Genomic DNA, 16,892 nt, shown 5'->3' with positions numbered 1-16,892 from the left:
TATGTTATCAAATCCTATTATGATAAATTAAGCACGAAAATGAAGTTTGGTTTTCTATCTGTTGAATTCGATATTGTGTATTCATTATGTTGAGAATGGGTTTATCATTATTAGTAGTTTTAATCTACCACGTTAAACAAAGCCTGTTAGAGTTATTCTTACTTGTAGAATTCAGGCTAATTAAAAGTACACCTCACAAAAATTATGTCTATTAATGTTTAACATGGTATATATATATATATATATATATATATATATATATATATAACTGAAAAGGTTTTGATCAAATCCATCTCTTCATTATTCTCTATCTACTAAAATTCCTACAACCAACCCCTCTAAATCTCTCTAAACATCTTTCAAATCACCTCCAAATCTGTTTACAAAAAAAAAAAAAAAAAAAAAAAAAAAAAAAAAAAAATTGAAACACTCTCTTTCTCATTTTCTCTATAGCAAGAGAGCTGAAAACACCTCTCTCTAAAAAAAGCATGCTAAATTAAAAAAAAAAATTCAACAAGTTATTTTCATAAAAAAAATATATGTGCATAACAACATATTCACTTTCTTGCAAATTTAATCACTTCACTGCCAGCTCGCCAATTCTACGGACACAGGTATAACAATGCTAAGCCTTAAAATCTCTAAAACACTTAGTGATACGATCGACGCAGTGAGAGAACTACCAGGCACACCCCTTCGAGCACATCAGGAACAGCCTCATAGATGGCATTCACAACATTGCGAGTGGATCATGCTTTCCATGCATTCATCGTGGTGAGTACTCACATGCCATACCTTTTGGGCGTGGTGGGAAGAAGCTTGTCAGCCATGTTTGTGGTGGAAAGGGTAGACTCATAAGTGACATACACGTCACTGCGAGGTGAGGCACTTGCCGTCCATTTGGGCGTAGTGTTGAATTTCGACAATGGTGAGTATTACGTGAGTGCTTTTAGCTAACACAATTTTGCTATGCATGTACCCAATCACGCCTGGAAGGGCGTGGTAGGATATAACGATTGACGGCGAGATGCTGTCGATTTTTTTAGTAAAATTTGGGAGTTAAAAATTTTTTGCAGGGAACATAATTCAATTAAAACAGGGAACCGAAAACTTATAAAACCTAAATGATTTAAGAAAATTACAATATAAAATAAAATGCTTAAAAATTAAATGCAAGCAAAAAAAAATTATAATGAAAGCAACTGGGAATAAAACTTACAATACAGGGAACATAATTGGTAAATTTACCCAAAACATTAGCAAACCCTCCAAAAACATTAAGGGATCTATCACATAACTTGCAAGAGACTCCAAGCTCTCACTAAAACCCAAGCCTTGCAAGTGAAATGAATCCCCTATCCCTCAAACTTATAGAGGAAAAGGCCTTAAAGGGTCCACAAAATTAATGATATATATATATATATATATATATATACTTAACTGTACGACATGTTTAAAACATGATGTGCTCGTGTAGATAACCTCTTATACTCATACCTACTCCCAATGTTTGTTCGAAACACTATTAATAGCCATCTGAGCAACAATATTTTCTTGAAAGCGACCAAAAGGCGAAGGAAAAAATTCATCAAAAAAATGTATAATATCAAATTGAAAAAGTCAAATTCGCATGATTGTCACTTGTAAGAATTTTGCAAAATGGCATTCAAATCCTATTATGTCTTGAAATTTAAACAAGAATTCCCATATTTTCGTAAAATTGTCTTCCATGTCACCGAATTCACAACCCCATTTGTATTAGCATATAAAAGGCGATACCCCGAAACTCTTAAAATTCTTAAATTTATAAAATATGAAAGCAAAAGAAAAAAAAAACAAAAAAAATAGAATTCACATAATCTATACTAACATGAATTGTACAAAGCAAAGATATAATTTTAATACAAAATGCTTAGAAATTCGTGGATAAAGGTCTAAGGCTACCAAAATGATAAAATCTAGATATGTTTAAGATGTGCATGCATTCTGAGGCAGTATCAATCTCATCAAATTTGCCTAAACAAACATGCATATGTAATTAGTGCATCGTATGTTATATGCAAATCTCATATATATATATATATATATATATATATATATATATATATATATATACTAAAGGTAATGCAAATGTAAAATGCAATGATGTTCAAAATTGCATGAAAAGATAAGTCTTAAAAACGGTGAACCCACATATGCTTCGATTATCATACCAAAACTCCTAAATCTAAGTCCGAGAATATTGTGCGGGTTAAAATTCATCTGCCTTCCACAATCGTTTGTCTAGAGTGATAAATTTAAGATTAAACTCAACTCACAAAGAGCGAATGTCATGGAAGATATTTACTAAGATTCTTTATCAAATCATCTCTTGCTAGTAAGGATATGACATGTGCCCACTAGCTGGTGGTTTCGTTATCAAATAACATCATAGGTAAACAGTTGCAATCAGGACCCTCTGACAGGGTGATTTTCTTGCCAAATGGTGCCATTAAATTCTGCCCAAAGCCCATCTATTCCCCAATAGCCTTAAACCATTGAGAAATTAATCAAGGATATACTTGATAATGCAAAAAGGCCTTTGTCAAATAATATTGACTCATATATGTCCTCTAAAACAAACATTTATCCAGAATCTATAAGGTACCATTAGACAACGACCCATAGCTTCCAACAAGTATCCTTCGGTCAGCATGGGTATACTGCCTCCTCTAAGTAGATGTAATACACAAGTTTTAGATAAAAATCAATTTTTTCTTAATTAAAGTATGCCTGAAAGATTAACTTTCATTAAAATTCCCAACAAGTTTATTTTTTCTCAAAGTTTACTTTATAATTCCTTTTAATTACTATTAACTGTTAATTATATTTAATTAATAAATTACATTTCTATTAATTAATAAATTAATGTTAATTATTGTTAACATTTACTTATATTTAATTAGTAATTAAACCCTAGCACAAATTACATTAAGTTAAACTACTATTAAGTAAATACTAATATTTATGTTAATTAGGGTATAATTAAACACTAGCACAACACTAACACACTAATTCATATTTCAATTCCACTCAGTTTCCACTATTAGGGTTATACATATAAGTTTATAATTTATAATATAGTTAATAGTATCTTATTGTAGCAAGCACTAATAGTAATCAATAGTTAAACTCCACTTAGCCATCCACTTCAAGAAGCATGCAACCCTTAATGATGAAATCAAAAACTAGGAAAGTTTTAAGCATCAGTATTTTAGCCTTGTTGTGTAAGCCTCTCCCATTCGAATTCTATTAGCTAGGTTTTGCTTGCGAGATTCTCTGGAGAGAAAGCAGAGCGTGAGGGAGAGAGAGCAGAGTTGAGTAGTTTGATTTTTATTATAATTGTATTATAGATTTTCAAATATTGCTAATGTTCTTAAAGTAGATTATATCTAAATGTAATTTAAAAATTCAATAGGCATATGCGGAGCAGAAGTTACGATGTAAAATTGTTATTTTAGATATAAGTGATTTTATTCAATTGATTGGAAAATTGAATGGTATAAATTATAAGATTGAAGAATTGTGGATTATGTAGGTGATTTACAAGCGAAAAATGGTACAAGGTGTAGAATTAAAAAGACAACTCATTATGGGGAAAGAATGAAATTCTAATATAAAAAGTAAATTTTAGCATTTATGGGCATATGCAGTCAAAATTGATTAAAAATAAAGGATAAAAGTGTTAAAATTACTTAAATTTAGTTGAGTGACTTTACAATCAAATATTCTAGTATGAACTACAAAATATAAATTTTTATAGTTCAAACTTAAATTGAGATATTATATGATTACATAAATATTTTTCTACTTGATAATATTCTTAGCAAGAAAAGGACTGGCTATTTACTACTTTCTCATTCTGCTTATACAAGTATTATATAAATGTCTTTTATATTATGTCATGAAACATAAAATTCCTAGTAAAATATGAGTACAAAAATTTGCAGCTTAATGAATATCATATTAGTTGAGAGTTGACAATGAAATGTTATAGTAACTACACAGGTGGAAAAAATGGATCTCAATGGAGGCATTAGGATCTAAATGTAGTTCAACGACTATAATGCTAGGTTTTACCTGTGCTCGGTTGAACATTATCATGAAACAATAAAAGCCAACTTTATGTTATATATATGGTCAGAACCTGAACTAACTAATTATGATATTATTTGCAGTTTAAAAAAAAGCAAGATGCTTACATATCTAAGTGCAAAGTTTGATGTTACAATCATTAAAAGATTGATATGTCTACCTATTGTAATGTAATATACTTGTTGTAATGCTTCAATATCTAACTGCAAAGTTTTTTTTTTTTTTTTTTATTCGGTGCATTGAACTCTTTTATATCTGAAGTGTTATGTGACAAATTACACTTGGAACATGTTATTTTTACTCTTGGTTTGAATATATTCAATTACATGCTAGGGATTATTTAGGTGCCAGTACTTCATGTTTAGTTAACCTTATGATAGCCTGTAGGGAATTCCGATTAGATTTAATTGTGCTATCTTTAGTGGAGTTTGAAATAATTTTAAGTATTGATCAAATACTTTGCCACTATTAAATGTTGGAAGAAAAGAGTCTGGCTCAATTTTCCTGGAGTTGAGGTATTTTATTTTTAGTGTGAAAAATGAGCAATTTCATCATTGATTTTTTCTATTAAGGTGAAAATAAGTATGAGATATGGCGAATTAATTTTCTTAGCAAAGTTAGAAGCTAGTTAAGGGGCTTGATGATGTAAATTATATTCGTGTGGTGAATGAATTCATAGGTATTTTTCCGAAAGAGTTGGATAATTTGACACCGGGAAGAAAGTAGAATTTATAATAAATATTCAACCAGGAACAACCCAATTGTAAAAACCTCTAACATAATAACAATCAAAGAGTTACAAGAATTAAAAAGCCAATTATCAATACTGATATAAAAGGGCTTTATTAGACCCAGTACATCTACTTGGAGTGTACTTGTGTTATTTGTTAAGAAGAATGATGATTCGATGTGACTCTATATTGATTACATGGAGTTAAATAAGATGACCATTGAAAACATGTACTCTCTTCCAAGTTTTGATGATTTATTTAATCAGTTAGCAGGTTCTTTTGTATTTTTTACAATTGATTTGATATTTAGTTACCATCAAGGTAGAGTGACAGAATATGATATTGAAAAGACAACTTTTGGTATTAGATATGGGCATTATGAATTTTTCGTTATGCCATTTGGACTGACAAATGCCACAACTATATTTATAGATATAATGAATAAATTTTCAAGCCTTATCTTAATCAATTTGTAATTATTTTTTTTACGATACGTTGTTTTTCACTAAGAATGATGAAGAGCATATAAATCATTTGAGAATAGTCTCTTTCCCTATCAACCCCCTCTCTTTCTCTCTATTTCTTTTAATCTCTCCTCTCATCATATTCTTCTTTCTCCATCTCTTTCTTTCTCTAAGAAGAAAGAGATCTCTCTCCACCTCAACTTGTCTTTCTCTGCCTCAATCTCTAAACAGAGAGATTAAAACCCGTAATCTCAGTACCCCATCTCTCTAATATATTCCCACAAACAAAAATCATACAGAAAATTCGCAAATCAATAAAAAAATATAATAGTACCAAGTCTTTTAGACACAAGTTTTTACAAGATATCCAAACTATTTTTCATTGAATCAATCAGGAAATAAATAGCGCAAGAAATGCTGAAAAAAAAAAGAAGATAAATTTACATAAAAATATACTAAACTTTCTTAGAAAATTCGTCCATAGTCTATAAATAGTTTTTTTATCGGCATAAAAAATGGGATATCTTAATTCTATCTAGGTATTGAGTTTTTCTACAGAAAATAAATGGTGTTTCATTTTTCCCGAAGGAAATGCCTTAGGCCTATTTTAATAAACTGGCTTCTCAAATGATACTAACGCTAATAGGTATTTTACAGACTTCTATTGATAAAGAATGCTTCCAAGATACTTCTTATTATCATCTTTGTAAAATTATCTATAGAATTATCGCTACCTAGTTTTTCTGTTTTTCTGTTGCTTGTATGAGAAGTCAACATATGTATAAGCAAGCAAAACACTATGATGTTTCTCTTAAGGATCTAAAGATATATTAAAAGTATATAGAAAATGATTGGTTTATCAAAAAAACAGACATTTAAAAATCAAACCTCCTCTTATGCTGTCTTGATTATCTTTCAAGATAAAATATCTACTTCAGAATATTAGTTATTGTGGAGAAAAATATTGTAAGAAATTATATTATTATTATTAGAAACAAGTGTGGAAGTTGAATATAGGGTAATGCTCATTTTGCCTATCACATAATGTGGATAAAAAATCTCATTGAAGAATTTGGGTTTTACATTGCTCAACCCATGCTTCTTAAATGAGCCAACAAGCAATTTATATTATTAGAAACCTAAATTTTTTTATGAAATAACAAAACATAATAAAATTGAATGTTAACTCATTCAAGATGCAGCTCTATTCAAGAAAACTATCATTATCATGTGTCCACTAAATTTTAGCTAATTAATTTTTACAAGCTATAGGATCACTTTGTTCTTTTAATCTTTGCGGTAAATTGGATCTTTATAATTTCTATGCTTCAGCTAGAGGGAGAGTGTTATCATAGGGGTTAACATATTGGAACTTAATAATTATAAAAAATTTAATCATTATTCTATAATATATTATCCTAATTGGTATAACCTCTCTAGTATTTATTTCATACTCTAGTTTTATACTATAAATAGACATCAAAACACCTCTCTACAACTAGAAAAGCATTATCCTCAGTTCTAATAAAGCCGTTTTTGAAATAGAATGCGCAATTGTTATTTAAGTGCAAAAAAGCACGTGCCCTAGGCAAGATAGCATTGAGTCCATGATGCTGTTCAAGGAAGTCCGATGGTTGAATGCTGCTGGTTTACTGAACTTAAGTATTTATTTAAACAAACAAATAATAATAAAAGACAGATATAACTACTGTTTCATGGTTCCAACAAACATTTGAATCTTATAGAAGGCATACCTGGTAAGTCCAGGGAAAACTAGATAGGTCAATTTCCCCATCTTTAAACCCAGTCAGCATTATTGGACCCCTGAATCCGGCTCCATCCTTTTCTATGAAAGCGCCATAGTTCTGCAATTAAAAGAAAAGAAAAATTTGAAGTCGCAATTATAGAAAGAGAGTTATAACAGAAACCAGCTGCATCGGTAATAGAACTTGTAATTAATCTAACTAAACACAAACCTATATTGAACCAATCACAGAAAAAGAAGGGAACGAGAAAGAGAAAAGAAATGCAAGAAGGAAAAAGTTACTTGAAAAATAAGCTTCATGCTAGTATGAGGAGATAACCTCTAAAAATTCTTCAAACCTCACACTTGATTAAATGATAAAATTCCCAAAATATTTGGGGAATAAGTGTCTCCAGATCAATAATACAAATTTGTCTAAGCCATAAACTATGTTAAATGACTAAGAATTCTAAAAATTATAGATGATAAAAATAAAAACATGCAAACAAATTACCAATAAAGTACTAACAAAACATTAATAATTACTAATGAACTGCTAACACATTACTAAGAAACATAATGGCACAGAAAAGAAAATTTTTTATAAAAGAATGAAAGTATATAAAATAAATAAAATATACTTGAAAAAATCAATTTTAAAATAATGCCCATAGAGTAGGAGGGCAGTATGAATAGGATTCTACGAGATAGAAAACTTTTATCTTGCTCAACAAATGTAAAAAATTACAAATTCCAACCAATCGCAATCTTCAAAGAGTGCAAACAATGCATGGGGCTCCCAGTCCAGAGTAAACAAAAATTGATTTGCATTTTACTCCAATCTCAAAATGGTGCAGGAAATATGATTATACAACAACAACAACAACATCAAGCCTTTATCCCACTACGTGGGGTCGGCTACATGAATCCTTTTTCTCCATTGTGTCCTATTAAAAGTCAAATTCTCATTTAAATCTAATAAAGAAAGGTCATTCCTAATATTTTCTAACCAAGTCTTTTTAGGTCTACCCCTACCTTTCTTAACATAAGTAAAATCTAATACCTCTACTCTCCTAACCGGGTCATCGCAAGGCCGCCGTTTTATGTGACCAAACCATCTAAGGCGACTTTCTCTAATCTTATCTTCTACTGGAGCTACTCCAACCTTTTCACGTATATGCTCATTTCGTATCCTATCTCTAAGGGTAAAGCCACTCATCCACCTAAGCATCCTCATCTCTGCCACACTATTATAAAAAATAAAAATAACTATTATAACTATTTTGGGCCATTTTGTCCAGAGATCAACCATGTTCATCTCTCTATTAGAAGTTGCTCGACATTACTTTAATTGCAAAATATAGAGATGAAAAAGGGTGGCATAGAGGAATAAACAGACTGTTTACTCTTCTTTTTTTTTTCCCTGTTATTCAGCATTTAGAATGGTTAAGTTAGCACAAATCCAACAGGAAAGGAAATTTATATTATATTACCTGATATGAAATTACAAGAATATCTTCCTACGGAAATATATTTTAAATTTCATTAAAGCTCTAACTCTTCTCTCTAGAATATTTTAGTTTTGCTACTACCAGTTGCTATAAAATACCATCGTTTAAAGGTGTATGAACTAAAAAAAATGTAATTCAGCAAGTGAACAACAGGCTGCCTGAATACAGATCGCGTTGCAAATATACCAGCCCAAATGGAAAATTCACACTCAGCCTAATAAATTAGAATCTTTTAAAATCATGTCACCTTACCTTCAAGCCGACAGTCTCAGACAATAATGCCAATTCATTGTATCCCTGAACCAGTTGAAGGGTTTGCTCCAGCTTAACCCAGTTCCCATATGTACCACCTTCATTTCCAAGCAAAGTCATTAATGCATGGAAAGCTAAATCCTTGTTATTCTACAAGTCACAAAGAAAAAAGAGACAAAGAAATAAACTCAAAATATAGTCTCTGCACCATTGCAATTGAAAAACTTGCACTTGAGGCATGTTTAGCTGCCTGTAACAGAAGGCCAGAGATGAAAATGAAAGAAATAAAAATACGGCTGATTTTCTGGTAGGGTCGGACGTGGTAAAATAGATTTGATTAGAATTGTGATATAAGAGATTCTTTTTGCTTCCAACTTCATACCAAATTTTCTAAAGTCTCACAAAAGTGGATGATGCAGGACTACAATGCTTAGATGATATTTGATTTAAGATTTTTGCACGCTTAAATTTTAGAGAACAATAGTAAATAAACTTATATTGATTTTAAAAGATGAGACAAAACAATAAGGCGATAAAATAAGTTTAGGCCAAATCACATGCGTAGAGGTTAAGATCCTAAAATAGTAAATTACTCGAATGTTGCATAAATGGAAGGTTTTCATCAAAAATCCCTATGCTAACAATAAGACTAATAACTATGCAAGGATCCCTCAGTCAACTCTCTATATCACTAAGTTTTAGCGGAGGAGAATAAACATGATCTTTGTGAATCAAAATATAACTACAATTGAAAATAAACTAGGAAGATAGGAAACTTGAGGAAGAGTTCACCATCGTCAAGTTCTTAGGTTTGGTTTGAGGTGCGCGGAGGAAGCTCCGAAGTGTGGCGGCTGATCTTGACGAAGTTCTGTGGGTGGACAGCCAGTTCGGGTCTTCTGGGCAGCAAATGGAAGTCTCCCGGATGGCGAAACAGCACTAGAAGCCTGCTGGATTTTCTGGACAGCAGATGGAAACCTTCAGGACAGCAAATAGGAAGTTTCTGGGAGCAGGACAGCTGCTTGTCTTGCCAAAATTTCCTGGACAGCAACCAAACAGCGTCCAGAAAAATCTGGACTGCAGTCTTTCCAAGTTGGAGGGGTCTTGGGCAGCAAGAAAGGTCTCTCGGAGATGCGGGAAAGCAAGGTTAACTTGCTGTAATTCTTGGACAGCGGTCAGAGAATTCCCAAGAATCGAATATTTGAGGAAGAGGCTTTGGGAAGAGGTGGCTAGGGCTGCCAATGGTTCTACTCAATGTTTAAAATTGCGTATTAGGGTATTGAGGCGTTTTTCATTCGTGAGGCGAGGCGTAAGCCTCAAGGCGTTTTGAGGCGTAAGCCTCAAAATCAAAAGATAGCGTAAACATAAAATGATAAATTTTTTATATGCTAATGAGTGAATAATATAAAACATAAAAAAGCATAAGATATGAAGTGAAATCAAAATATCCCAATAATAAGACAACATGAAATATAGTTCAACTCAAAATTCTATCTTTCCCAAATCCCAATATACTTTTCATTAACATATAATTCAAATTTCCAAAAATAAATAGCAATGACATATCACATAATAACTCAAAAGTCATCAGCACTGTCATCACTAAGGGGTTCTTCATTTGAATCATCATTATGATGAATTGCTCTCTCCCCTTCCTCCTCTCCTATAGAGTCCAATGTCGGACATTTACTTCAAGATTTATGTGAGTTTTAATATATATAGCGTGAGGCGAGGCAGGTCTCAACCAAGTTGAGGCGCAAGCCTCGTAAAAAAACTCGAGGCATAAGCATCGAGGCATTTTTTACTGGAATTGTGCAAAGGCAGGCCTCAAGGCGAGCCTTATATTGCGCAATTTTAAACCATAGTTCTACTAAATCTGAAATTAAATTTCAGAATTAATTGAGAGAGAACTGTGGTTTGAAAATTGAATTCAAAGTAATGGCCGGGAGAAGAATACTTCTAAGTGAGAGATTTGATTGAGGTGGGTAAAGGTCGGGGAATTAATGTGGGGAAAGAGAGAAAGAGGAGAGAGGGGGCGGCGGCATGGTGATGAGGGGGGAAAGGGTTTAAAAAAGAATTAAAGCTTGCCTATTCAAGAGTTTTAAATTGAGGAATGAATATTTAAATCAAATCTTATTTGAATTTGGAATAAGTTTGATTTGAATACTTTCCTAAATTAATATATCTAATTTAGGAAATGATTTGAAATTTCAATTCATTTGAATTTAAATTCAAAAGCTTCCTAAATTACAACAAACCCCAAATAGGAAAGAAGTAATTAAGATGAGAGGGTCAGGAGAAGTGGCGGTTTGGTGGAGGTGTTTATTGTGGCCGGCGGCTAGGATAAGGGGATTAGGGTTGGGGTGGGTTTTAAGACTTGCTAAATCAAGCCCTTGTAGAGAAGGAAAGGAATTTTAATCAATTTCAATTTGAAATTGAAATTGATTTGGGCTTGGATTTAGGAGACTTTCCTAAAATAAGATTCTATTTTAGGAAATAATTCAAATTTCAAATTAATTGAATATTTGAATTTTAAGGCTTTCCCAAATGGATTGGGAGGAGAAAAGGAAAGTAGTAAAGAGGGGCTTTGAATGTGGGAGGCAAGGAGAAAGGGCCTATGGCCGGCGGTGGGGAGGTTTGGGTTTGGAGATGTGGTGATATGGCTGGGGGGGTAGCCAAGTAGGCGAGGTGGTGGGGTATGGGGGTTGACTGGGAGTTAGGGAGGTGGAGCAAAGTTGGCCGACAGTTTGGATGGGTGGGGAGGTGGTTCGACCGGGAGAGAAGGGGGGCTTCTTGGTCAGTGGTGGAGGGGAAGAAAGGGAGGAAGAAGAAAAGATAGAGAAGAAAATAGTCACGAACCCAGACTCTTCCAAAGTTGGTGGGTCATCCGTTTACCCTCTCCTAGGGATTTCTCTCCAAAGCTCTCAAGCTCTCACACAAACACAAGAATGCATGAATTTTCATGATCATCATTCATTAACTTCAAAAGAAATACAAGGGGCATATATATAACCACTTACAATGGAAGGGAACGAAAGACAATATTGCTCCTAAGGCTTACATACGACAAAACCCTTAAGGGTAAAGTAGGAAATACTAATAAAACAAATACATATAATAAATAAATAACACAAATACTGAAATACATATGATGACTCAAAACATATTGGCACGATCATGGCCGTAGATCGTCGGCCATGTCTCTGAAAGACTTTTCATAATTTGATGTCCGCATCAACCATTACAACAACAATAACATCATACATTTATCCCACTATATGAGGTCAGCTACATGAATCATTTTTCCCCATTATGCCATACTAAGAATCAAATTATCATCTAAATCTAATCAAGAAAGGTCATTCCTAATATTTCAAACCAAGTCTTTTTAGGTATACCTATAACTTTCTTAACATAAGTCAAATTTAAAATATCTACTTTCCTAACTGGGTCATTAGAAGGCCACCATTTTATGTGACCAAACCATCTAAGGAGAATCTATCTAATCTTATCTTCCACTGGAGCTACTCCAACATTTTCACGTAAATACTCATTTTGTATCCTATCTCTAAGAGTAAAGCAATTCATCCACTTGACCATCCTCATCTTTGCAACACTTAACTTAATATTATGCTTCCCTTTTAATTGCCAACATTCTGCACCATAAAGCATTGCAGGGCTCACCACCATCTTATAAAATGTTCCCTTAAGTTTAAAAGGACTTTTCAATCATACAACAAGCCTGATGCATTCCTCCACTTCAACAATCCAACTTGAATTCTACTAATAATATTCCCCATCTATTTCACCATCACTATGAACAATAGACCCAAGATATCAAAAATTTGTACTCTTATTAATGACTTGATCGCCCAAAGTCACAATCTCCTCACTAGGCCAATTACTACTAAAATTACATTCCATATATTCAATTTTAGATCTACTCAAGAAAAAAACCTTTAGACTCTAAGGTTAACATCCATAATTCAAGTTTACCTTTAATTCCCTCTCTAGTCTTATCAACAAGAAGAATATCATCAACAAAAAACATACACCAAGGTACATCCTCTTGCAAATGTCTAGTGAGAACATCCATGACTAAAGAAAAAAGATATGGGCTTCAAACTGATCCTTGATGTAATCCAACTGAAATAGGAAAATACTTGGTCAAACCACTTTGTGTTTGAACACAAGTAACAACTCCTACATCCATATCCTTAATGACACGAATATAAGCATTATTAACCCCTTTCTTTTTTAGAACTCTACATAGCACTTCTCTTAAAACTTTCTCATATGCTTTCTCAAAATCAATAAATATTATACGTAGATCCTCCTTATTCTCTCTATACTTCTCCATTAAACCTCTCAATAAAAGTATAGCTTCGATAGTAGACCCACCTTTTTATTTGTTTTATTTATTTATTTTTTATTTATTTTTTTATTTTTATTTTTTTCCATAGTAGACCTACCTTGCTTGAATCCAAATTGATTTTGAGAAACATTAGTATCATGCCACAACCTATGCTTCATAACTCTCTCACATAGTTTTAAAGTATGATAATTAACCTAATTCCTATATAATTCACACAATCTTGTTCATCACCTTTTATTCTTAAAAATATGAATCAACACTCTCATTCTCCATTTATTTGACATCTTTTTAGTTTTCAAAATAATATTGAAAAGTTTAGTAAGCCAAGAAATTCCTTCATCTCCTAAGCATTTTAACATCTCTATTGGAATATCAGCAAGTTCAACTACTTTTCCACACTTCATTTTCTTTAAAACCTCTCTAACTTTGGTTTTACAAATACGCTGATAAAAACAAAAATCTTTATTTTCATTTAAGGTGATAAGGTCACTAAAGTCAATCAAATTCTCACAATCTTCATTGAAAAATTTAGCAAAATATCTCATCCACCTTTGTTGAATATGATCTTATAATAAAATCACTTTTTGATCTTTATCCTTAATACACTTAAACTAAATCCATACTATTATTTCTCTGTTTGGTTAATTTATACATATATCTTTTGCTTTCTTTAATATTAATCTATTATATAAATTATTAAAGGCTAAAATCTTTGCATTGCATATTGCTTTCTTAAACTCCTTAGGTGCTTCTTTATATCTTTCCCAATTTTGAGAATATATACATCTAAACAAATTTTTATAATAAATCTTCTTATTTTTTATCTTTTATTGCACATTTTGATTCCACCACCAACAATTTATACTATTAAAAGTTATTCTCATTGATACTTCAAGCACATTTTTTACAAAATTCTTAATAACACTCACTATATAATCATAATATTAGCTTCCTCATGCGCAAACAAAATATTAAGATATAGAATCTTATTTCAAAAATATTTTTATTAATATATTTTTAATACCCCTATAAAATCATATAATAATATTTTACTTTATTTTTGTTTTTCTATCCCTTCATTTAAAGTAAAAATAATAAATGATGTTGGATACATAAACTTTCACTCAAAATAACTTTACAATCATTACAATATAAACAATATATTTTTCTTATAAGAAAATAATCAATCTAAGTTTTACTATACCCACTCTCATATTTGATGAGATGCTCATCATTTTTCTTAAATAAGATATTAGCAATTATAAAATCAAAGGATAAGAAATTTATTATGAACTTACCACCTTCAATAGTCAATTCAAATTCATAAGCATCATGAATGCTTTTAAAATCATCTATCTCTCTACCAACATGTCCATTTAAATCTCCTCCAACAAAAACTCTTTCTTCAAGAGGTACCTTTTATATTGATTCTTCTAAGTCATTATCAAAATTTTAATTTTAAACACATATCTAAACTTACTTGAGGAACATAAGCACTTATAATATTAATAATCTAAGTGTAGCAAATCTGTTTTCATGGATTATGTTTTGATAATTAGTAAACACTCTTACTTCTCTACGACTGTCTTCTCTACTGACATTTCAGGGCCTCAAGATCAGATGACAATCAGAACCAGCTCAAGATTGGGTAGACTTGGTCTGAGCCAGTCTGTAATTTTCTTTTTCCCTTTCTTGTGTCAATTGTAATCTTTGAAGTGTTCTGATGCAAAGTAACCCTACACACACACACTTGAGTGTTTTTTCTGTCTAACTTAGAATTTCTGTTTTTTACTCACATCGTCTCGGACGATATTATTATCGTCCTGGACGATCGGGTTCAAAACAGAAACCCTAATCAGGACATCTTGTTAAGGCAGCCGTCATTAGCTGATCGACCTGGACGATAGCCTCAAAACAGAAAGAATTAGCCGCCATGATCTATTTAGGCATTCTTTATTTATGGAAATCGGTCAGGACGATATTGTATCGGCCTGGATGATATGATACAATTATGCCTAAATTAATCTGGCATTTAAGGCAAGCAATTAAGGATGATGATATGATCACATCGTCCCGGACGATCAATTAAAAAAACCTTAGTTGCTCCTGGATGATCAGGATCGGTCAGCTCAAATTCCGGGCGATGCTCTGGACAATTTCTCTCTGATTTAAACTAATCGTCCGGAATGATCGTGAGATCGGCCCGGACGATCAAGCTATTTTGGAATCGTCCATAACTCTTTTCAGAGCGATTGTCTGGCTGATAGTCTGTGATTTGAACTAATCGTACAGGACGATTTATTATCGTCCTGGACGATATGAACAACTTTCTTCTATTCTTCCCAGATCGTCCCAGCTGATTAGGCTCAAATTGCACTGATCGTACAGGACGATATTACTATCGTCCTGGACGATAATGTCAGCAACTTACAGTTAATGAGCTATTTTGAAGCTCTTCTATTTAAGAGCTATTGTTCAACGTTTTGAATAATCTTTTGCTGCTTTCATGACTTGAGAAAGCCTAGAGGAGAGAGAGAGAGAGAGAGAGAGAGAGAGAGAGAGAGAGAGAGAGGATCTTGTGAGGGGGAGCTTGTGAAGGAGATTCACAAGGGTTGCTCCAAGCATTGTTCCACCTCTTCTTCCACTAGAGTCTCTTGCCCTTGGAATGGTTAGGAGAGGTATGCTTCAGCGATCGATCGAGGTTCTCTGCCTGTTTCAGGAGGAAGCAAAAGGAGTCGGGTTCTCTGCCTTCTCGGGGGTGGCAAAAAGGAGGTTTTTTTGTAAGGGCTTCTCCGCCTTGTTGTGGTAGCTAAAGGAGAGTCACTTTGGTAGTGCAATACTCGGAGGGCGCCTCCGGAGAGTGGACGTAGGTCGAGTTGACTAAACCACTATAAACCCTTGTGTTTTTTTTTACTACTTCCGCATTTAATTTTTCCGCACTTGTTTTCCGTGGTGATTTTGGTTTGAGCTTTGTTGTGCTTTGGTTAAAAGATTTTTAAATACCAATTCACTCCCCCCTCTTGGATAGCCTTGGACTAGTTCATAAGGGCCTAACTGTCACGATCCGGCCCGGTTAGCTCGTAGATACGAGGCGGGAATGAGATCGGATGCGAAATTTATTTCTCATCAACAATTCCATTCAATTTTAGCTAATCAAAATAACTAAAGCACATCTACAACATTATCATAACACAAGTCTATCAAAATGTACAAGATGGCCATATAAAATATTTTCTACACAATTTCTGCATGCCATCCAAAATAACAAAAATGACTACAACATCTACTACTACTAAAGACAGTAAAGGAACCTGTCACCCGGTAAGCGTCGTCTGTAAGTAAACCTCGGGTGATCAGCCATCACCTAAGAGTCGGGTCTCCTGAAAATTTCCCAAAACTAGGGAATGAGCTACGCTCAGCAGAAAGTTCTAATCCTAAACATGCTCAGTTGACATAAAAAAATATTGATTTACATGCTTTAAGAAGAAAGGGGAACATGTGTTTAATGTCTCGATTATGTCCTCATGAAAGGTATGTAAATGTCATATGCATATGTCATAGCTATATCTAATGCATCTTCTTTTACTTATTTAACATATTCAACCGTCCCGGAGTACCGTCTTGTACTGATCAGGTATACATCTTTTGGCCATTTATTTTCCTCAATTGCCCCAAGGGCCATAT

The 16,892-nt window shown here is 32.9% G+C and overlaps 1 protein-coding gene across 3 annotated transcripts in view; it reads right to left on the bottom strand.

Moving 5' to 3' along the window:
- Positions 1-499: 499 nt before the first annotated feature.
- Positions 500-16,892, bottom strand: part of LOC110105786 (beta-galactosidase 15-like) — a 46,911-nt gene continuing 30,518 nt past the window's right edge. For all 3 annotated transcript variants that reach the window (XM_020835428.2, XM_028693638.1, XM_028693639.1), the window contains 3 exons: positions 8,837-8,934; positions 7,084-7,194; positions 500-1,030 (listed from right to left, as the gene is read on the bottom strand). In XM_020835428.2, the coding sequence (XP_020691087.1) occupies positions 968-1,030; positions 7,084-7,194; positions 8,837-8,934 (272 nt within the window). In that variant the 3' untranslated portion in view covers positions 500-967. The remainder of the gene's footprint in view (positions 1,031-7,083; positions 7,195-8,836; positions 8,935-16,892) is intronic.

This window comes from Dendrobium catenatum, unplaced genomic scaffold (assembly GCF_001605985.2).
Source record: "Dendrobium catenatum unplaced genomic scaffold, ASM160598v2 fragScaff_scaffold_334, whole genome shotgun sequence".
NCBI lineage: Eukaryota > Viridiplantae > Streptophyta > Magnoliopsida > Asparagales > Orchidaceae > Dendrobium > Dendrobium catenatum.
The sequence above is the reverse complement of the archived record's forward strand: the minus strand, read 5'-3'. Positions and strand labels throughout refer to the sequence as shown.